At 42.8% G+C, this 24,226-nt stretch overlaps 2 protein-coding genes across 2 annotated transcripts; both read right to left on the bottom strand.

Annotated features, from left to right (window-relative positions):
- Nucleotides 1–541: 541 nt before the first annotated feature.
- Nucleotides 542–5,613, bottom strand: cpb1 (carboxypeptidase B1 (tissue)). Its single transcript, XM_079576210.1, has 11 exons — nt 5,486–5,613; nt 4,868–4,943; nt 4,495–4,619; nt 3,761–3,860; nt 3,580–3,681; nt 3,357–3,461; nt 3,166–3,276; nt 2,897–2,987; nt 2,579–2,781; nt 1,180–1,264; nt 542–893 (listed from the first exon to the last, which is right to left on the bottom strand). The coding sequence occupies exons 1-11, from the start codon at nt 5,548–5,550 to the stop codon at nt 706–708; spliced, it is 1,251 nt and encodes a 416-aa protein (XP_079432336.1). The 5' UTR covers nt 5,551–5,613; the 3' UTR covers nt 542–705.
- Nucleotides 5,614–5,892: 279 nt separating this feature from the next.
- On the bottom strand, nt 5,893–13,274 carry agtr1b (angiotensin II receptor, type 1b). The gene is made up of 2 exons (XM_079576522.1): nt 13,133–13,274; nt 5,893–7,718 (listed from the first exon to the last, which is right to left on the bottom strand). The coding sequence occupies exon 2, from the start codon at nt 7,615–7,617 to the stop codon at nt 6,523–6,525; it is 1,095 nt and encodes a 364-aa protein (XP_079432648.1). The 5' UTR covers nt 7,618–7,718; nt 13,133–13,274; the 3' UTR covers nt 5,893–6,522.
- Between the last annotated feature and the right edge of the window lie 10,952 nt (nt 13,275–24,226).

Consider the following 24,226-nt stretch of genomic DNA (forward strand, 5'->3'; position numbering starts at 1 on the left):
GAAATAACAATGACCAATACAAACGTCACCACATTCTCAAATGTAAAATGAAACCTAGGTGCTTCAACTAGAAATGCATACATGGCCATGGGACAACAAATCGTTGGCCTGTTTCAGTTTTCTGCTCACACAGATGCTTGGCAGGGCAGACACATTGCCCAGGACGACTCAGGGGTCGTCACGTACTGTGCTTTTGCACCAAAATCCTTAAACAGTCCAACCCCCTCCCACACCCCTCCAACACTGGAAGAGAGTCAGCTCAACTGAAGGAGCAATGCAGGGATCAAGAAGGCTCAGGGATCGAGTACATGCCGTTATTTCATGCAATTCACATACCCTCTGATGTATTTTATTAGATTAGACTAACGTGTTTCCAACCAAACTACTTGTTGAGTAAATCTATAAAACCACGCATGTAATTGGTAGGCAAGTGTGAAGGTGTTTTCAGACTGGTTATGAATTATTTTACGGCAGACAGCAAAAGTAGAGTCCATCACACAATGTATCATACACACATAACATTTGATGCAGCATGTGGGGATGGATCATTGATTTTATTGTTTGCTCTCATCTTGACATTCTGTCAAGCACAGCAAGGCAACATGGCGGGAGGTGCCCGTATCCATGGAAACAGGCTGGAGTGGGAGGGCTGGGGGCTGGTACAGAGGAGGAGAGTTGGCAGGGGTCCTGGCAGCTCCTCTCTCTTTAGTAGAGGTTCTTCTGCACGTAGGCGGCGATGTACTTGACGGCCAGCATGGTCTCCTCACATGTGGGCTTGATCTGAGACTCGGGCAGCAGGAAGCCGTAGCGGCCGGTGTCGCGCAGCTCGAAGGTGTACGAGTATTTCACCCCCAGGTCATAGGCCCAGTCGTCAGAGCCACCAGCAGCAGGGTCTGAGAGCAAAGAGAGCAGACAGCTACAATGAATCAGGAGCCAAAGCCTGGTTTGGCAACAAAAGCCCTTTGTTTGGAAAAGATGCCCTGGCTCTTCTTTCTGCTTTGTCTCTTTTCTGTACAGGCCAGGTTTGTGGACATACATACATTTCTTGTTGCATCGTGAGCACACTATAATGCATAATATTAGGCAGAAAATAGGCTATCAAGCCCCATGCACAGAGATGACCCCCCCTCACTCCCCACCCATGGTGAGAGGAATACAGCTGAAATATAATGTACTTACAGATGGTGGCAGCGCCGGGTCCGCTGGTGTACCTGGTTCCATACAGGCTACGCAGAGCAGCAGAGGCTCCCTCAGCCACCTTCATCTGCAGAACACACCATTGGTATTATTACATTACATTTAAGAATATGGTTTCATTTCATTGTGGTTTGTGCCACAGACCTTTAAGAAAACAAAAATCAATACATGACCACAGTTAGTCCTCCAAAAAACATCATAAAAAAGCTTCTTAAAGTTACACTGTGGAACATTCCAGGTTATATGTCGCAAACAATTGTAAAACGCTGAAATCATAAACAAATGTGCTCCTAATGCTCAGCCATCAGGATTTTAATACTTTTAATGGTGAAGTCTGAGTCCGAGTTTCTTTATTTTAGCTTAAACACATTTTAGTCCAGTTGAAACTGGATTTGAATGGTTTTGTATATACATGCCGATTATTACACCTTTAGAATGCTATCAAAATAAATCAACACAATATGACAATTCATCTTGCAAAAATACGGCCCTCCAGCGTTCAGCGCAGCATACGAATTAGTTGACTTTGAAGCACCATCATGAACTGCTCCAGTTTGCTCGCACAGGAAATTAAAAACCTCTGGAGAAATGCGCTGTCAGGAAATGATATTTTCAGCTAGATAGACAGCGGAGTTATCGAGGATGCTTAGAGTTCCTTTGTTCTGTAAAGTGTCAGAAAGAGCTTAAATTACACACGTGGGTAGAGAATGGGGTGTGCGATGCGCCTGTGCTAGTGCGAGGGAGCTGGTGTGAGTGTTAACTGCGCAGCCCGTGGACACCCCAGTGAGAGCTAAAAGACCCATGAGAAGGAGCGCGGAGGCAATGATTTGCAGCAGCTAAGTGTGGCTTTTAGATAACAGACTTAATGGCACTAGGCTGAGTTCATGTTTAAGCTTTTGGAAACAACTTCATAATCGCTTTTCATGAGCACCTTATTGTGAGGGAAGACATTTTGAGGGGGGAAAGATGTAGCAGCAAAGATCATTCTTCTTCGGTTATTCAAATACGTCTACAATACATTTCATGAACCGTAGGCAAACACCACATAAATCAAACAAATACATGTTTATGTTAGTACTTTCTGATTAAGTAACTGTTTAAATTAAAAAGTAGGATATGTAGCACGCACTCTGGATTTGAAAAGAATGAATGAATGAGTTGTACATAACTTTTTTGTGGGTCCTTTGTGAATAAACCATAATAACAATTGCTATTAGTAAAACCATGATCGAGAAACAACAATGGGTCACGGCACCAATATATTTCGAAATGACTCAACATCACTTGTTTGTTTGATGACAGTACTCGGATGACTCCTTACTGCTATTGGCATTCCCTCCTCCATGTCAACATAAAGCTTTGAGGGTGACATCATACTGACCAGCTCGCTGTGGTGCGCGGCCAGCTCAAAGGTGTAGGAGTAGGGGAAGAGCAGCAGCTGGGAGTAGGAGTGGATGGTGAGGTAGGCCTTGATGATGGATTTGTTTCTGCGGATGAAGTCGGCGACCGCCTTGACCTCGATCTCGGACTCGGGAGTGTACCCACAGAAAGTGTCGCTGCAGGGGTTGCTGGAAGCTCCGATGGCTGGGATTAACAAACAGATGTGTTACAGACTTGTATTGGCACCCTTGAAAGGAATACTCGGTTCACAGTAGCAATTGAATTAAATGGATATAATCTAAAAAAATACAAAACTTACTGCACCAGCCGGCATTCCAGTTTCTGTTGGGATCAGCTCCAATGCAGCTGGATCCAGATTTCCTAGAGCGGGTCTTTCTCCACATCCTGTTCTAAAGGCCGCAAAGCAAAATGACATAATAACAATGGGCGCAAGATAAACATGGCATTATTAGACAGAATAACAAGAAGTGAAGAGACTTTTTAGAGCTGGGGTGGGAAACAATTTGATCGGCATGTAAGCTTCCAAGAAACCCGTGGGCCACAGGGCAAACTGAACTGAATACATACGCTCTTGTGGGTGAAGTCGTAGCCGTCGATGTTGAACACGGGCAGAACGTACACGTCCATCTGGTCGAGCAGGCTGGTCATCTGAGAGTCGCTGCCGTAAGTGGACAGAGCCTACATGCAGGAGAGACAATTTACAATTACATGCTCTGAGTTTTTCATTTCATTACTTCCTACTCTATTAAAAGTCTTACCTCCTTCACAAACCACTGGCAGAAAGCAGGGGAGATCCACTCTCTGGCGTGAATACCACAGTCCAGGAAGATGGCGTTCTTTGTAGTGCTGGACTTCTTGCCGATCTGTGGCGGTAAAAATTGAGGCGTTGTTGAATGAGAGCAACATTGAATAAAAAAACACGAAAGGCTAATTAATTTTAGACGATTTTTTTTGGATGAAAACTGACAGTCATCGTCGTACCTTGAGGACGGTCATGGGGCGACCCTCGTAGGTGTTTCCAATGACCTGTTTGCTGATGAGGTTGGGGTTGGAGGAGGCGATGGTGTTAATCCAGTCCTGGACCTGAAAACAAAATAGCATTTCTACGCGTTAGGAATCCGATTAAAGCGATGCAAATGGGTTTGATCGGGCACAGCCGTACGGTGTTCCAGTCGTTGTACTTGGTGTAGCTGTGTGCTCTGGGACTAGGCCCACTGTCGCGCTCGCGGTGCACAGCCTCCTCCAGATCTTCGATGAGGACTCTGAAAAAAACAAAGTCGATGTTTTCAAGGGGACACACTAAGTCTGTTTTCAGTTTTGAGTGCCACATTTTTCACAAAAGAACAATCCTGCACAATAGTCAGTGCTTTTCCAAAGATTTATGTGGAAAGTTGTAATTGTAATGCTATTTTCTCATTTCTATGGGCAACATCTCCACTCAAAGTAGCAACTACACATGCCCCATTTTCCAATATATTGAGGTTTCTAACAGAATAAACTGTTATTTCATTTCTAGCCTAATTGATTGAGCTTGAAATCAAAGGGCAAAATTCAATGTTTCACAGAATTATTTTCACTATAATAAATCCTTAAAAATACAGCAACTTTGTATCAAATTGGTCAGTAATAAACCCATATACTGAAACCTGCAAATGAAGCCAATTTTAGTATAATTTTTGGTCTTTACTTTAGACATGCCTTTATTCTGGAAGAAAACTTAAAATTTGCTATATGCTTTTTGTTATTCAGGTTAGTAATCTACAGGACAATGTTTCAAATTCATATCTCTCACTTTTTCCTGTTTGTCTGTCTCGCCTTAATTCAACTCAAAAATAATGATATCTGATTTATTATCAACTAAAATAATGATACATTTGTCTATACTTTGTGACCTACTCGTGCTCCATGTCGATCTGGTCCAGTCTGGTGTAGACCATGTCCAGGTAGAAGGCAGGCACGCGGATATCCACATCAATATCAATGGTCACAAGCGCGGGGCTCTCGGGCCTCCAGAAATCCACCTGCAGAGGGCGCCAAACACAAAGACATAAGCTTCACTTCAGACCGTGCACGTTCTGACAGAAGCGCTCAAAGCTGCATTTTGTAATATGGATGGTCATAAAGAAAAAGCACGGGATGGTTGGTTAAGTGAGCTGAGTGCTTTATAAGGGTGATGATAAAGTCCAATTTAATGTGTTTTGCCATTAGCAGAGCGGTTTGACCCCTGCAGCGAGCGCGGATAGCACTGAAGGTGGGGGGGTGACAGTACCTCCATGCTGTCAGCCAGCTCCTTAATGAAGGTCACATGTTCGTCAAGCACTGGCTTCAGACGGAAGACTTTGTCTCTGAGAAGAAATAAGACATTCACTCCCACATCGTGTTTATTACAAACATGACCGAGAACAGACGATTTGTTTTTTTCCTTGATTTTTTTCCTTGAAATCTAGGCACTGGCACACACACAAATTCTTCACAATCGTACGGGAAAAAACAAAAACACATTTCTTTCATTGATGCAATGAAAAATATAATATGTTCTGACATTTAGAGCCAATATTCATAACAATAATAATAATTGCTTAGAAAGACATTTCTTTTTGAAAGAAACCACAGTAATAAATTCATTTTCAACTTGCATCTTTTACATAAAATGGTGTCTTCTCATTAGAAGTTTGAAGGCCATGTGAATTAAAACTTGTAAATCTAAATGAGACTGGTGACCTATACCCCAAACCACTTACATTATGTGTTTTGATCATTTGACACACAGCAAGCTGTCTTTCTCACTATGGGATTGATGCTAATCACAAAATCGTGATTGCAAGGCTTTTTTTCCCTCCATGTTCCATCTTTGTTTTGCTTAAAAAACAAACCAAAAAAACCTTACCCCTCAAAGTGAGTGTTCTCGGCCAGGGCCACAGCCACCAATCCCAGCAGCAAAAGGAACTTCATGTTGGCAGTGAGGCTGGTCCCACCTTTGGGTGCCACTTTTAAGCACCCGACCCCCCACCTGTCCACCAATCCCCAAGTCTAATGCCACAACATGTCAAACGCCCTCCCCAAAATGATACGGCAGCATACACCTGTTTCTTTTAAAGAGTCAACGTGGTGAAGCAAGGTCGTAGGTGAAGTTAATCATTGAAAAGTCACATTCAAAAAGGCAACATTTCTCATAGAAGATGCCACACTCCTTAGTTTTTTTGTTTTTGCATTTTATTAATGTTTTTATACCTTTTCCAATTTTACATTCAAGAGTAGAAAATAAAAAAGAAACTTTCAACATGTTTAAATAGCAGAAATACCACCACATAATATGAACATTAAAAACATCCACTTTACAGTATTTACAAGTGACAATTATATTCAATTCAAGGCATCACTTCATTTCTATTCATTCCTTCATATAGTACGTGATATTTAATAATAGCATGTCCTTCATGTTTTACTGCTGCTTTACTTAACACAATGCACTTCACATACTGCACATACGTATATACAGAACTGACTGCGTGGAAAAGATTACGACTGTGCATATTATTATTTTTTCCCCCTTTATCTTGTTGCAAATGTGGACATGGTTTTCCTTTGTGTAACCATTGGATGCCACTATGCAGCACAAGCATATACAGGTTTACAGGTGTATGTTTGATCAAAGCCCTGCACTGTACCACAAATATGTATTTATGGTCAACATTTACCCATGGGTTTGGCAGCTTTAATGTGCTTGTTCAGTACATGAGCTCTATGAACTGCTTACAGACAACAATAGCTTTGTACATTGTAGTAAATATCCATGGAACGACATCACAGTCACTCAGAGAGGGTCAGTGCTTGGTAGAACATTTTGGGCTTTGAAAGCAGGGCATAGTCCTCCCCAGCAATTTACAGATGCTCTTCAGGGAGAGGGGAGGAAAGCATGGCTGATCACTTAATGTCAGATGAGGACTTGTTTTTAACTGTCAGGCTCAGCGCCTCAGAGGCTCTGAAGGATAGAGCACTCATTTTGGAGCTGATGCTGGGGTGAGCTCCACGCACATTGGCCGGGGCACAGTGCAGGAGGCGCACCAGGTTTCTACGGAAGTTACGCCCAACAAACCCATACACAATAGGATTAACACAACTATTAAAGTAGGCGATGCAGATAGCAAAGGGCATGGCGGTATCAATGATGTCCAGGATGTGACATGAGCTGAGTATTTTGAGCTGAGTCAGGATCTGCATGAACTGGAATATCTGGTGGGGCACCCAGCACACAAAGAAGGCCAGCACTGCAGCAGCCAGCATACGCAGCACCTCATCATCCCGGGACTGTGAGCTCTTCTGAATGTGCCGCGCCCTGAGCAGAGCTCTGCCGATCAGGCAGTAGCAGGTGATGATGATGATGAAGGGCAGCAGGAACCCCAGCAGACTCTTCATCAGGCCGATGGCCAGCCGCACTTGCTCCAGGCTTTGCTCATTGATCTCGGTGGGATGCAGGATGGCACACACCGTCAGGTCCTGGAGGTTGATGTCGTGGATGTCTCTGATGAGAGCAGTGGGCACACTGAGCAGCACAGCGAACAGCCAGATGAGCACACAGGTGATGCGTGCATACATCACTGTGCGGAAGCGCCGCGACCTCACTGGGTGGACGATGGCCAGGTAGCGGTCGATGCTGAGCGCTGTGAGGAAGAAGATGCTCGTATAGAGGTTGCAGATAGCCAGCGCTGCTGTGGCTTTGCACAAGAATCCTCCAAAGGGCCAATGGTAGCCAGTAGCAGTCACAATGGCCCACATGGGCAGGGTGATCAGGAAGGTGAGGTCAGAAATGGCCAGGTTCAGCACAAAGATATGGGCAACAGTCTTGAGTTTCATGTAACAGTAAATAACAGCCACGACCATGCTGTTCCCCACAATTCCAATGATAAAGTTACAGCCGTAGACGATGGGCACCAGGGTGAAGATGAAGTCATGATGTCCAGACATACCACACGTCAGGTTTATCCCTTCAGTCTCTGCTCCAGTCGTTACGTTCTCCATCGCGTTTTAGAGTCAGATTCAGGAGTAATAAGCAGAGGCCCTCTCGGCAGGGTGCGTCTGCGCTGACTGATACAGGCCTTGGGCGAGGGCCTCAGCGACTCCTATAAAAGAAATAGAACAAAAATGTCACAGGCAATCCCAGGGAAGAGCCTTCATTAGACTGGCACGGCCCATAAACGCTAATTCACACGAGCGCCATCAAAGTGCTCACCCTACACCAGCTCATTAGGGACGCCGACATTAAAGCCATCCTGACGCTTTATGTTATTTCTGTAAAATAAGACGCCATTAGAAACAGATGTTGTATGTTATTCAATATTCCAAAAATGCCCCGTGAAACATTACTCTGAGTAGTCTGCATTCTGCCGTCTCTTTTAAATGCGCTCTGGGCTAATGAACGGCACCAGTAAAAGCCTACAGTGTTTATGTCAAATGGCCCGTCCATCTGGGTGGACCGTGAGCACCCGGAAGGAGAAGCACTATGCCTTTGTGTTATGACCTGTGTTAATGAAGAGCGCCTGGCAAAGTGCAAGGAGGGGTAACAACGCCATTAACTGCGGAAGGTGCTGGAGAGAGAGGGTTTAGGCTCCAGTCACTGTAAAAGACATGTCATGTTGGAACCCTGGGTGAGCAGAGATACATTGTACCCAGCATGAGAACTTCTAATCAGCACACACCTAAACAAACACGACAGCGGGGATTCTGCTCCATGGAAACTTTGCTCTGTGAGAAAATCAAACCTGCGTGCTACTGCAGAAAATGTGCCTCAGGGCAGTTTGTGCTTCATTTGTAACAGACGAGGAGGAATAAAAAAGAATTCCGTCTCTTTTTGGGAAGTCTAACAGTGAACCTCATTAGCTGTGGTAATGTAATAATATTAGCATAAGCCTTTATTGTCATTATTACAGAAGCTAAGTAGGATTTACACAAAGACAGTCTTCATTTAGGTGACATTATTGAAGTGGAAAGTAAAAAAAAAGTTCCCTTTCGCTGTTTTGCTGTTCCTTTCTTGGCAGTGAATCCAGTGCATTTCGATTGAACGTTTCTTCCCCACACAAGCCTGAAGCCACTGACTGGAGAAGCCCTTCTCTGACAGGAATCTCCGTTACATTAAATATGTGATTGCAAAAAGTGCAGTAAAATGAATAGCCCACAATTTGAGTAATATCAACAAAAGCAGGTTTTGTCCTAAATCTCTTTACCCCCACCTTAACCAAGCACATTTTCTCCAGTTCGGCTTTACCCAAATCTAAAAGCTCCTTGAGTGGAGCTTCCTATATTAGACCTACAAACCTGATCTTAACTTTTTTGTTGCATTATCTCTGCATTTTTGTAACATCTGTCACATTTCTGTAATTATGATTTTTTATTATTGCTTTTCACGTTTTTGTCTCTCTTTTTTGTTGCTTTTTCATCTCATTTTAGTTGTGGTTTTGGCGCTTTTTGACACACTTATTGTCGCTCATTCGTCACATTTTAGATGCGTTTTGGTTGCTTTTTTTTTATTCATTGTGTTATAGCTTTTCTGGCATGTTTTTGTCTAATTTTTGTCATCATTTCATTTAGTTTTTCATGCTCTTTTCAAGAAACTTTCAGATTGGGGTAAAGCCAAACAGGAGACAATGTGCTCGGCTCAGGTGGGGGTTAAGAGGTTAATGTCACACACACATACAAAGAGACTAATTTCAAACTTAAAAGGAAAATCTCTCCGGAGCACCATACAACAAAGGTCTACCAGATCAGGTGGGTCAGAATCAGGTGCCTTCTTGTCACCACAAGGGGGCATACTTTCGTCACTTTCCTCCTCAAGACTTCTGACCTATGCATCTGACCCCTCCAGAGGCCAGGAGTTACTCAGTTACATGTTCATAAGAGACTATTTGAAGTAAAGGTACCTCTTGGAGTAGTTTTATCTGACAGTATTTTTTACCTCTACTTGGGTCGTATTATTTCCAAGTAACAGTCGACTAAAAGTATGGTTACTCTTTCCACAGTGAGTAAATCTGTACGGGAAATAAGCTGGAAATGAAGAGAAATTGAAGAATATTTTGTTTCATCAAATGTCAGTGTGTATTCTTAAGAAGTATCAGGATTGTTTACATTTGTTTATGTTTAGTTTGTCGTCCCTATTATTTTCATGTAGTACTGTTTTACTTTTTTTTAAGTAATTACTATTTTAAAGCAGTACTAAGTAACTCTTGCCCCTAGAGGCCATAAGTGCAACTGCAGGTGTTGTATAATATTGCGATTTTTTAACTTATTAATGTCCGTGAGAGTAAATACTTTGCTGATGGAAAAGGCGAAGAGAGAGAAAGATATTGTACAACCAATTACACAATGGAAATATTTTTTTTCACTCAAACTTGGCTGTAAATACTGTTTAAAGTGGCGCTAGCCCGCAGTTTTGCTTGTTAGCCGGTTAGCTGCTTCTTCCATTAGTGTTTATTGGTGGCTCCGGTCCGGTGGCAGTCAAGTTGCAATTGTGGTTTTCTGGCGAGAGACACCAGGGGGAGACGAAAGACCCCCCCCCCCCCAATCATTCCATTAACAATTGTATTACAACAGAGGGACTACGAAAAGGATTTATTACGGTAAACAAGTTACTAAGTATTGCTGTAAAGAAACATCACTCTTACTTGACTAAACATTCTGACTACTCTGGAATGGTCCGCAGTACATGGAGTATCTTATGTCTCTCCGGGAGACACGTCGATGGCCCCAGTTGTTGTGAAATGTTCAAATCATATTTCAAACCCTTCGGAAACTGCTCATTTTCGCCAACATGCAATAGCCTTCAGAAATAACTGTTAATTCAATACATTCCTACCAGGCTCTGTAAGGCATTAGACCGTCTGAGCCCGTTCTGCCACAGCTGCTTTATCAGTGAGTGAAAGATTACCCCATTTTCCACCAGGTTCGGGTATGAATTCTTTGAGAAACCCTGTGAGCGCTAAAGCAACAAGCGTATCGGTTGCAGATGTGGCAACCGGTGCGTGTGGAAGGTGCGTGGCTGCCAAGGGCAACACAATCATGAAATATCTGTGTTGTGCAGCCCTGGCATAAGTACAGTAAAGCACCAATACAGATGTCCTCGCAGAGATTTTCCTCTTCTTCACTATACGCTAATGACTTTACCAGTGGTCGTCTGTAAATTTGATCTGTCATTAAGAGGCACGACATGTCATTTATATGGAGTTAGAGTCGATAAGTGCAATAACATTTAAAAAAAAAAAAAAAACTGCGAGCGCAAATTGGAACGGCTCGCCTTTTGCTGTAATTGGGCAGGCTGGTATTTGAAGCGCCGGTGTTTTTCCATGAGGGATTCACCGAAAGGCAAACGGAGGACGTAAGCAGGGGGAGACAATATCAACAGAGTGGCTGCTTATTGCTCCATATATAAGGAAGCACGCCCCATAATAAAAGGTTAGGTGGCACGAACAGAAGTCTCGGAAGTAGGTCTATTACTTAGCGCGTGGGGCGAGCGGCGAGAGTGATATGGGCCGCATAGCTGAATGACAGCCATAAACCCCCGGGTGACCACGGCGGCAGGAAGGTAAACATTCACTTCACAAGGTCCAGGAGAAAAAGCTGCATCCTCTCGGACAATGCACCCGGGTCGGCCGCGCTATTTCGCAAACAGTCCGTTACAATGCTTACATAGAAAGACGAAAAGAAGCAAAAGGGAAGTTCTGTGACAACTTGACCGCGCCGCGCAATGACGACTGACATCTAAAAAGGGTATTCCTAAAATATTCTAAGGACGCACGGATGTTGAAGCTCATTGGTGAACCGGTGTGGTGCGTAACAAGGGTGTTTTTTTTTTCCTTGCACAACTCACATCACTAATTCAGACTTTGGAACACAATCACATACATAACCCTGTCAAAGTTTTTTCCACTAAAATGGAAATGTCACCCCAATGTCACTCAAAGCCCGCTTCTAATTGATGCTGAATATATATATATAGCATTCCTGGCCTAATCCCACTTAAGTGTCTTCCAGTGCACCCTGTTTCTGGGATCATGGGAATTTCTTAAAAAAGCAAAATGGGAAAAGTTCAAAACGAGGAGGGGACGAAGACTTGTGGTGTGTGTGTGTGTGTGTGTGTGGTGGACCGAAGGATTCTCACGTCTCCTCAACAGAAAAATCCAAGTTTACTCTTATGTCTCTGGCTTGGCAGGAGCCCTCCAACCATCTGGCCGCCCTCAGAGCTGAGCCGCTGAATCTCTGCTTGATGGGGTTAATCATTTATTCGTGCCCATTATCAAGCGAGAGGAGACGTGGGCAGAGGCGCACAGGGCCTCTTCCTTGCGTCTCTCGCCTCCTTCAGATCTTCTAAGTCAACAACTAACTTCCTCTGCTGTGTAGGGTCTCCCCCTTTCCTGCATTCTGTTAGAACACAATGTTACGGACAAAATCAATCCCCGAACGCTAAGGAGCGCAGGTGAATGTGCCTTCGCCTGCAGCATTCTCCGCTCTTGCCCTGTTAGCTGGTGACATTGTGACAGTTGACAGAGCCGAGCTTCATTTAACAGGTCAGGTTCCCATGTTAGAATCGGTCTGTAACTGTTAAAATGCACATGTTTTGAGGTTTAATCTCTCTGTAATTACCAGGCCTCACTCGGATGACACAAAAAACGGCACAAAGGCCAAAGTCTCCTCTGTCAGCGCACAAGTGAATATGTTGCCTCACTTTCTGCCTTTGTAAGTTGAAGTAAGCTGTCTTTGTAGACCCGATCACTAACAATGAATGATCAACTTCAGTGACACAAATAAACAACAGGAATGTCCGAATGCATGTCTTTCAAACGTACGTTATCCTGTGACCAAAATGTACACAGTAATGTCACGGGATCCATTAACTAAACGCTCGGGGACTTGACTTCTGTTTGGGGGCTAATGGAAATGCTGGCCCCAAAAAAGCATGCCGGCATTTCTTTCTTTTTTGTTTACAAATCCGTTTCTTTTTCGTGTCACTTGAAAATTAAACAGAACAGGCTTCTGCTACTGAAAGGACATTGCTTTTCCTGTAATGTCATCAAGGTTATATTCTGGTACGACAAAACCAATAATAGTCCATGAAGTCTGTAGAAAGACAGCCGCATGATGTGAAGATTATTAGGATGACATAATTTCTTAATAACTTCCATGGGCCCCATACAACTACAGCTTCTTTGCCGCTTGTCCGAGGGATTACACATCTCATAAGTGAAGATTTGCAGGGTTAATGTTTATTGCGGAAATGGATTGAGCTCTGTGATATGTTTCTTGGCCTCTCTCTCATTCATATACTCTTCTATACTTGTGTCTTCCTCGCACTGGTAGATATTGTAGAGACTAAGAGTAAAACAATAGCAACAGGTATGTTACTATCTCCCTTTAACACCGGGACTCAAGCGTTTATGAGACAAAACCTTTTACAGAATACAGATTTGTTGTAAGTTTAAAAGTTTCAGAAGGACGACTAAATAAACAGGTATGGTAAAAGTTGTGCGCCAGTAATGTCGGCTCTTACCTGAAGTTGCTGAGGCGATATACAGTTGCTCTACTGGCAAGTCGGGACGAGATAGCGACCACCGCCGTGTGCCACTGACCGCTTCGAATCCGACTTAAGTGGTGGAGTGAGACGAGCAGGAATATGGTCTGCCACACAAACAGAGCCTCAGCCCCCTCCTTCACTCGGCTGAAGCGCGCACACACACACACACACACACACACACACACACACACACACACACACACACACACACACACACACACACACACACACACACACACACACACACATAAATGAAAGCTGCATCACACCAGTCACACACGCATTGTCCTACTCCATTTCTGTCTGGCACCGGCCCAGCGCCTCTACAGGGCACGCAAACATAAACAGCACGTTACACAATAACTCCCCTCTCCGCGCACTCTTGTTCTCGGGTCTTCTCTCCTGACTGTCCACAAACACACTGTTCCTGCGGTTCCAGAGCGTTTTTTTTTTTCCGAACCATCTGAACATATTCATCCTAATCATGAGCAGAGCAGCTGCGGGGGCCCACACTTTGTGTTATTACAAGAGCCTCACACACAAGTGCTACGATGTTCAGGAGTTTGTATGACATTTACATTTCGGCTTTACGATTGGCACGTCTATTTCTACAACAAAGACTGTCTCACGTTGCTGCATAAAAGGAATAGCCCTCTCTCTGATTGTGACTGGACCTGTCAACACTTTATTAATAGCAGCTGCTAACTTACCCTTCAGTTGCATTAGGCTGTATCTAGGGCTTAGGCAACGGGACTACTATGCTTAGCCTTTTTCCTCTGGTGTGTTATTGTGTACTTTCATGCTTTTTATCTAGTTCACTGCTCAATATAATGGAATGGTTTGTCATTAAGAGGTAACGAACATTTTATGAACATGACAAGCCGAAAAACTCCTCTAAAAGTGATGCCATCCATCCATAAAGGTTCATCTGCTCTATCCAGATGTGGAGATGCTTATTTGCGTAATTCTATGTGATTTAAATAATTCAGAAACTAGTCTATTTTGAGCCATTGTGAACAAGCAGCAGAGAGAGCTCAGTGCAAAAAAAGGGTTTGCCACTCAATTCCCCCCCCTCTCCAGGTCGTGACAGGTGTTGAGAGTCCGCTCACCTCACACCCAAAGCGCGGTCGAAGGCTGCGATTTTAACTGTCACAGAGATGGATAGTGACGGATGATGTGGTCCCACTGTCACCCAGCCAGTTTCAGTGTGAGCAAATGCAGAAAGCTTTCCCCTGGGCTCAGGACAAACAAGAGAAGAAAGGAAAAACAAACACTTTGGGCTAAGTGGGGGTCTCGTTTGGTGGCTTTTGCTCACTCAGGTGTGACCTGCTCATTGAAAGACGATCACCTTCACTCAGCTTTGAATAGAGCTCTGCCTCTTAAAGGTCACACTGGGTCAGCAGGTACAAACCGTATTTGTATTTACTAAAAATACCAAGCATGCAGCCGTGGCCTCATTGCTCTTTGTACGCGGCGTTTTCATGCAGGCCTGTTTTTAAAAGGAATATTATATTTAATACAAAGAAAGCCCAGCCATTTACACCTCCAGGCCTTGTTATCCGGCTCTATTATATCTTCAATTACTCTGAATGATAAGAATCGTCCATTATGCGCTATCTGGTATCCTGCACAGCACTCAGTACCCACACAAATCATCTGAGGCATCTCTGTCGCCGTCCCCAGATTCAAAACAATCTATGTGACCCCAGAGACCTGTCAGGAAGTGAAAAGAGAGTTATGTATCAGGCTTAGCATCTCGCCTGCACTATTTTTCACATAACTAATAATGGAGGGACAGGATGTTGTTGCAACACCACAGAGTACTTCACTGACTTACACCAGTCATGTATAAGCAGAAACACATGTTGATTTAAATATGGACATTTGCAGCAACAATGGGAAATAACATCTCCGTTGGGACTGCACCTTTTTAGAGGAGTTCTGTGGTCTTCATTTGGGGTGGCTTGCTGCCAAACTAACTTCATGTGTTAGGAATTAACTTTTATTTTGCGCAGTAAAAACTTCCAGATTGTTTCAAAATGCATATTGCGCAACACTCACGAAATGTGTTGAAACAAAAGCTAAGAAGAGGGGCAATCGATCAAGTTTGCTGTAATCCATCAGTGGAGGGATGCCGAGGCCAGAAAGAGGACAAGCCTGCAGCTCAAACGCTTATTCCACCCTGGAGGTGTGATAGTGGCCAATGTTCCCGCTAATCAAATCACGGTAACCGGATTAGCTGTGATAGCACTTAAGCTGCATTCGAATGAATTGATGACTCGCGCAATTACTGCTCGCACAGATCACTGAGAGGAATGATAAAGCAAAACAACACAGGCGGTCAAATGCCAAACACCCGCCACCTGCAGCAGAAAGACAATCCTCTGTGAGCTGGATGACACACCTCTTATCGTAAAATATGGGACATGGATTATCATGTACGGGACGGGGCCAGTGGTTTATCTAATCCAGAGTTCTTAATATAATACAACAATATATAGCCTACAACTACTGTGTAAGAAGACTGTAAGACTGATACAATATTGACTGTGTGAGAATGTCGTAAGGATATTACTTTACTTTTTTGCCATTGTCTACCCCAACTACAGGCTACTCAGTCCAAAACATGAGCTTCTATATCTGAGTTAAACATTCTGACCGGGCAGGCAGTCTTGTTTGGCAGGACAATACAGCCTCTTCTCTGTCTCTTCCCCCCCACTTTACATTTCAAGTCCTAACAAAACAATGCACGTTTGGATGATTGTTAATGTCTTTTCGCCTCGTTTGCACAACCCTGTCCAGATGAAATAGATGTAAATTGTGCAACATAGCATGCACGTCCTGCAGGTGGACCTCATTACCTCAGCAGCCCCATGCAGTTGTGCACACTGGTGTAACTTACACCTGTATTTGACAGAGCAGAACAAATCCATTGATAGGACGTTGTGTAACTTTACCTTATAAGGTCGAGCCGGGAATCTCGGTCCATCTTGATACGACCCCAGGGATGGTCAGTCAGTCTGCAACCCCGCTGAAATATTTCAATAATGTCAAATAAATCAAGGTTTGCTTTGACTACACTTTAAGATGTTTTGACTGATTTTACAAATATAATCGTAAGTTCTTTGGGACAACATTTTTATATTTGCATAACGCACATTACGCACGGCGCGCAACAGGGCAGCACAAACGCTACAAGATTGAGGTAAAATGAAGTTCTTCTGTTTATGTGTCAAGAACGCTGAATATGAGATCGTAATCTTACAAGTTGAGGCTACTTTGTAACTTAAGTTTCCTTCCCCTCGTGTAGCCTCGTCATTGCGTACCTGAACCGCGCCGTGGCCCCGGGGAACCGCGCACGATCTTTGAAGCCACAGAGGCCGGCGCTGGCGGAATCCACGTGGAAAAAAGAACGATGAGGAAATGACTTCCCACCAAGGTAAGAGGTGTTTTTGTTCGCTGTGCAAAAATGTGGCTCAAGCTAACGTTAATAAGTTAGCATAGTTGGTCAATAACACTAGATAGGGCTCTTGCTCTGATAATCTGCAGGCCAATGAGTGTAGGCTCCTCTGGACATGTCACAACAGAACTGATGTTGGTGAAAGTTAGTTATTATCTTGATTTAGCATCAATATCTTACAAAGTCTAAACATATTGAATAAGGCATTCAAAGAAGCACAGCCAAAGAAATGCTGATTTTTTTTTTTAACTAATCTGTTTATTTTATTTTTTTGTTGTTTATACTTTTTGCCCCCCAAAGTTTTTGAAGTCACTGTATATAAGATACCTCCATTTACTCTTTTATTGTTTGCACTTTTCCTGTCTATTTTGCACACCCTGGGTGTTTTCTTGAGAGCTGGATGTAAACAAGTGAATTTCTCCATTGTGAGATCAATAAAGGCTTATCTTATCTTACCTACTGTGGGGCTCTAATCAGTCATAAACAAGGGAAACCTCTCTTAGGGACCAGTCCAGTGTGACTTAAACTAGGCCTTTATTTTCTCTGTGCACTATGGAGGTGTCAAGGGCAACTCACGCTGCACCCTTCTGTGCAGTCAAGGATCTGAAAATATTTACGGCTCTTACACTGCACAGACCTTGTTGTTGCCATAGACAAAATGGTGTTTTTGAGAGGAAGATAAAAGGACATGGATAGTTGCAGTTGCCACTGTGTAGAACCAGTGTAGTGTTACAAACGGCATAATATTGGATTTGGATCAACCCTTCTCTCATGGTTTACATCCAGCTGAGGATCATGGAAACCACTGACCTGTGGTTCAGACTGACCATGTAAAATCATGTGGACAGCAGCACACTCCTCTTGATCGAAACCACATACAGATATGACAAAGAAAACAAGTGTACTAGAGCAAGACAAACAGGAAGTGTCCACAGATTGGGGGTAAATGGTGGGAAGGCCTCCCAGAGCCACATTGTTTAGGCCTGGCTCCCCAAGGTTGCATTTTGGACTTCTCGAAAAAAGGGAACGATGGGAAAACCTTGAGTGGGGCAAAGTATTTTGACCCATTATGAGATATCACAGATAAAGGAGATCAGTCACATGGCCAGAGCTGTGTTAGTTTTGCCCTGCTACATTTGGTCAGGCTGCTGTGTTTGTAGCTTCCTGAGCGACTATCTCTCAGCTAAAGCAGCATCATAACATGAGCAAATGGAGGAAGAGGAGGTAATGTTGCCTCCGAGCAAGGAAGTGACTGTTACTCTTCAGGATGAATTTTCTTTATTAAAAACATTTGTTGTGTCATTTGAAATATCTCAGGCTCACATCACATACAGGTAAGCACATAAATATGTTATGTCTGGGTTTCTTTGTCACTGTAATCCAATCGTTTTTATAGTTCCTCTTACGTGTGCTTAAGTATTGTGGGATAGATTTATCTTGTTTATTGAGCTCCTCGCTTGTGTCTGAGGTACTGAATGTGTGCGCTCACTATGGCTCCAGAACCAGTTCCTATCCCAGCCAGCCTTTCCTTTGGTAAACAGCATGTGAACAGCTTTGTTTTGGCTTTCTCACCCCTGACCTCTCTGTTGTATAAGTCACATGTTTATCAGGAACCATGAGCACAGAGAAAAGCACATCTCCCTCATAACTGTGAATATGAACATTTTTACAAGTTGCACATGTGGGAATCCATAGGGTACAGTACCTCAGTCTTGGCCCCTAGGTCGAGACTCAGCTAAGTCAATAGGCCCGGGGCCCCGCAGGCCGTATAAACACTGTGTCCTCCGGGAACAGGGCCACTCGCGCCATGCTGGCGATATTTGCTCATATTCTCATCTCAGGCCTAAACACTGCTAAAGTCTTTGACAGACGTGTTTAGAGAAACCTCACTCACAAACTGCCACATGATGAATACATACTTATATTTGAAAATGTATGGAAACTATTTACATACTAATCTTTCTTCAGTCTCTACTGAGATGCTGATTTATGGGATGTCATGATCTTTGTCAACGTTTAGACAACTTTAATGTCATTAGATTTTGAAGATGCAAAAGAAACCAACTCATGAAAAGTAAGATCCTCTTTGGACCTTGTTTATTTAACAAACATAAATGTGACCTTGATACTAAATTCTCGGGTTAAAGCCTCATAACAAAAATAATGCAGTAAAATCATATGCCACGGTTTAAGTCTTACAAGGAAATTTTCCTACCAATGTGTGCAATGCTAAATACATCTTAGAACTGTGGGATCTCTGTTTGTACGCCCTCAGCTATTCATCCCTTGTGGACCATAACCACATTGATGAGAATTGGCGGCAAGTTTACAGGAACTTTCCCCTGGCAATCACAAGTCATTACACATCAATTACTTGTTCCATATTATTCCGTTTCTAAAAAATAAGTAAAAATAAGTACATTAAAGCACAAAACAATAACTCATTACAATCAATCATTTCTTTCAAGTACAGATGACAATGATAAAGAGAAAATGTTGAATTAATCTGAAACTGCAAATCTTATCTAACCCCAGAACCTGTTCCTTTGGACTGCTCCGGCTTCTCCACACACTGGACCAGGACAGACTCAACAGGTATGTACAGATTAGTCACTCACAAGCCACAGTAAAACATTTAAAGATAAATATCCTTTAAACTAATAAGATTATTTAGCATTTCCTTTGCTGTATCTGTTTTCCTGTTGTGTCTGGAGCACCTTTGATCTGATAAACTAATAGTATGAATCTTAGAGCTGAAGTTAAAGCTTCTCTTTCCTAGTCTTCTTCTGTCGGCTCATTCTGGTATGTCATTGTTGGTATGGCCTCGATTGGAGAGTTTGCCAAGGCTCTTTTTTCAAATAGTAAGTGGCACCAAGGTCCTGCACCGTCCAAACAGATTTTGGGGAAAAAGTCATGATCAAAGTGGGTAAAGTTTCAGGAAAACATCCCACGGACTCCCGAAAGTGTCCACAACGACTCACACCAACTAATGCGACTTAAATGACCTTAAATGAGGTTATTAAGTACTCACCATGACTTGTATATGACACTTTTCTAGATACACACTATAGTATCGACTTTTGTCACCGATTTTGGCTTCCGTAGCTTGTGCATGGGAGTATGTCGCTTATAGCAGCTGTATTTTCTTTATAGCACGAGGTCTCCTGATATAATTTGATAACCTTATTGCTTCGCTCTTGTTCATTTTAAAGCAGACGAATACTTGCGTTCATTTCGATAGTGTTATTATGGATGGGAGGCTTCTAAATTGGTTATGAGCTGCCTGTTGTTTCTTATTTCCCCCTGATAATCACAGAGGCATTCGGTGCCCCATGGGTGCTCGTTGTGTGCGTTTCGAGGGTCAGCTCGCTCCTGCTGGGAGAGCTGGAGTGGATGGGAGGAGGAGCACAGCCTAGAGGAAATAACACAGCAGCAGGGAGGCTCATGCCAATCAACGTACAGCAAAGTGCGAAACATTAGCAAAAGAAAAAAAAAAAAGACTGAGGCTCACCATTTCCCAAGATTGTGTGCTCTGACGACGTTCCCCCCGAGAGGAAGGAGCTGGCTCACGTCTATAGTGTGAATGTCTCAACAGGGTTTTTGCATTGTTTGTTTTGGGAGCGGTGGGCGACCTTTTCGATACATGCGTTTACTTATCTCTAGCCTTCAATTTCCTTCTTATTCCTCTGCTGTTTTATGGCATTACACATGGTTCGCGTGTGCCCAAACTTTAGCCTGTAGAGCGGGGCTACTCCCTGTCGACATAAAGACAGGAGGCAGCCAGGCACAAGTGAAGTCCTAATGAAAAGTCTTCCTTTGTAAATATTTTCATCCTCTCCCCGAGCCTGCTGATAGACTAATTCCACTCACTTTCCTAATTAATCACGGAGGAGAGGCCGAGATGGGAGGAATGGGCTCAGTGGCCGCGGTGTCCGCATCAACACCCTCAACTTTATCGTGCACTTGTTTAAAGACAGGCTTTGTTTACGTCTGCTTAGCATCAGTGTAATCATGTTTTCTCCTCTGACAATAACTAAAAAACTGCAGTGTGAGGAAAAAAGTCTGTGAACCCTTTGGAATCTCTTACATTTCTGCCTAAATTAGTCATAAAATGTGGTTTGATCTTGATTAAAATCACAAGAATTAGTGGACAGTGTCTGCTTTAACCAGGGGTGTCAAACTCATTTTGGGTCGTGGGCCGAAATTCAGCTCCCATGGCGGGTTGCGGGCCGCAAAACAGAGAAAATGTTTCCAATAAATAATAATAAGCTGTGATTTGGTCAAAGCCCCAACTTGACTGTAGCTTCATTAATAACAACCGCTTACACTTGTATTGCACTTTACTAGCCTGTGTCACAAGTTCCTCAAAGTGCTACATAGTAGTCATTAGTCATTCACTCCACACTCGGTGGTGGTAAGCTGTTATTGAAGCCACAGCCGCCCTGGGGCAGACCACTATTTACCACGTGGCTATATAATGTGTTGTTCATATCCTGAGCTCTTATTATGTCAGTGCCCTCTGCTGGACATGTGTGGAAAAATAAATAAATAATGCCCCTTAGTGGCTAGAATGAGCATTCTGGTTATTCTTTAAAAATGCAAATCTCCGCACAGGAATGGGCTAGAGACTTTTTTTTTTACATACTCTAGAATTCATGCTCTACAGGGCAGGGGCCAGATTAAATCATCTCCGGCCCTATGTTTGACACCCCTGGCTGAGACTAATATCACCCAAACAATTATATGTTGACATATTTTTATTAGCCATAACATGTAAACATTCACAGGACAGGGAGGAATAAGTGAGTACACCCTTGGATTTAATAACTGGTTGACCCTCCTTTGGCAGCAATAACTTCATCCAGACGTTTCCTGTAGTTGCAGATTAGACGTGCACAAGGATCAGGAAGAATCTTGGACCATTCCACTTTACAAAACCGCTACAGTTCAGCAGATTCCTGGGATGTCTGGTGTGAATGGCATTCTTGAGGTCATGCCACTGCATCTCTATCGGGTTTAGGTCAGGACTTTGACTGGGCCATTCCAGAACGCGTATTTTATTGTTCTGAAACCATTCTGAAGTGGATTTGCTTGTCTTGTTGTAGCACCCATCCTCTGTTGAGCTTCAACTGTTGGACAGATGGACTCAAGCTTTTCGGCAACACATGAGCGAGGCCGTGCTCACCAAACCACATTTCCGTCACGAGTGGAACTGAATACGCAGGTACACGCTTGAACTCCTCGGCACGCGGCGCATAAATAGTGGCTCTGTGCGATGCAGTCCACGTTGACAGGTGGGATGTACCGTTCACGTCCCAGAAAATGATGAGTGTGTCATTTTTATAAACCTTTAAGGAGGTGTAAGTCTCTCGCTGATCTCGCTCATTCTAAAAGCATTACTTTAGTGAATTGAGATGGATGAGGACGGGTCTGCTGCGTAAGTCTACTGTCTGACCACAGATGGAAACCATGTGAACACTTACTGTGCAACGCTTTCTTCCTTTACATAACAAATGCGATGCTTTCTTTAGGTGCCTCAGTTAGGTCACGCAAAAGAAATGGTTTGTTGTTAATGCGACGCAACCGTTGCTATTTGTCTCAGCTTGGGACAGGTTCAAAAGATAAAAGCGGCTTGTGACTCCCTCGTAGTTTTGGCTTTTAGGCTGGCAAGAACAACAGCAGCAGAATCTACTATTCTAATCCAGTTTGAGTGGGTGCATTTAGCAAATCACAAAGGCTGTAATGATTTTTGTAACATAGCATTCATTGCAGAGAACAAAATATCCCTGTGTGCCTGTAGTTTACATTTCTACAGCTGTCAAAGCTTTAACTCACGATTAATCGGAAAAATAATGCGTGTGCTCCTGTATTTGACCGCACACATTACCTGAAAGACAAAGCACTTGTATTTTTTCCCCCCAACTTATTTAATTGACAAATAACTTGTATTAACTACATATTGTAATCCAGTGGTTTTAAATAATGAGGTATTTTTTATGGAACAAAAGCAACAGAGATCTACTTATGCTCTAATAGAGACTCTAATTATACTAATTCAATGAAAATGTAGAGCTGGGGCGAATTGTTCCAGCATATTGTTTTTAGTCAATCTCTAACCCTTTGTCTGAGCCGAGCACATTTTTTCCAGTTCGGCTTTACCCAAACCTAAAAGCTTCTCGACTGGAGAGCAAAAGTGTAGTGCCTTATTTTAAAGTTAAGACCAAACTCCGAATGGACTTGTTTTCACAAAGATGGACCCCAGTGACACAATATTTGAAAATATGAACGTGAAACCCGCTGTCAAAGTGGTATTTAAACATGTCTACATTCATACTTGATTTAAATAAAGTTCAATAAAAGAAAGTTAGGGCCAACAAAAGTGATCGTAACTTTTTTGTCACGTTGCTTCTTTTTTTTGTTTTTGTTTTGTTTTTTGTGTTTCTGTTGAATTTTTGGCACGTTTTTGTGTCAGTTTTTTGTAACTTTTTGCTGTTTTTTGCTATTTTTTTGTTGCTTTGTTCAAGAAGTTTTTTGATTTGGGTAAAGCCAAACTGGAGACAATGTTCGGTTCAGGTTAAGAGGTTAAAGTGCATCAACAAACCCAAAAATAGCAAAGGCAATGACTGTATAAAACGGATACGTCAGTGTGCAGTTTGTAACTAATCTTTTTAAACATCTAAATGATCAATACTAAAATCACATATTTGCCAACTTGATTTTGAATACATTCGATTTTTTCGCCGAGCCCGTTGAAAATGACTTTGATTGTGTCACTATGCTCTAATTTATGTACCTTAAATTGAGCAGATTCTGTTCAAAATGTTCAGCGTCCAAAGAAAATGTATCTAAATGTGAGTATAAAGCAGGGGTGGGAAAGTTTGCTTTGAGGTGGGCTGATTTTCATCATAGCCAAAACACCAAGGGCCGAACCTCAGCATTGTAGCCTAAAGTAAAGAACTTTTTTATGCAAATGCCAAAGTTTTACATCAGTGGTTCCCAAGTTGGGACTCAACGTTACCCTCGGATGGGCAGGCCCAAATAACCCAAATAAAACCTTTATTTGTCATATATCGTACAAAATATTGTGTTTTCCCCACACAAGTTTTTATTGAACAAGCAGTACATATACCTATAAAACTGAAATTCCATGCAGTTTCAGTTCCCCATAGACTTGCGACCCACTGAAAAAGGTTCTGCGACCCACTTTTGGGTCCCGACCCACCAGTTGAGAATCACTGTTTTACATTACATACTCTAGGACCAAGTGGGATATTCTGCCAGGGCATTTTTAAAATACTGACACTATTTCTTGCATGTTTAGAGTACTGTAAAAGGAATTTGATCTCTTATTTGCATAATAATGTTTCCCAAAATCATCTTGAGGGCCAGAGGTTCTGTCCTTGAGGGCCGGATTTGGCCCACGGGCCTGAGGTTGCCCGTTATAAGATATCGGGCTTTTCCCACAGAATTATGAAACTGTGAATATTTGGTTATTGAAATGAGAGCAAATGCTTTAAATGTGAGTGTTTTATGTCGGCCAAGTGTTAATAATGATTATAAGTATTAGCAAAAATTTAACCGTGATTAATTTCACACTGTTAATTAATCTG

Source organism: Gobius niger (genome assembly GCF_951799975.1).
Source record: "Gobius niger genome assembly, chromosome: 18".
In the NCBI taxonomy this organism is placed as follows: Eukaryota; Metazoa; Chordata; class Actinopteri; order Gobiiformes; family Gobiidae; genus Gobius; species Gobius niger.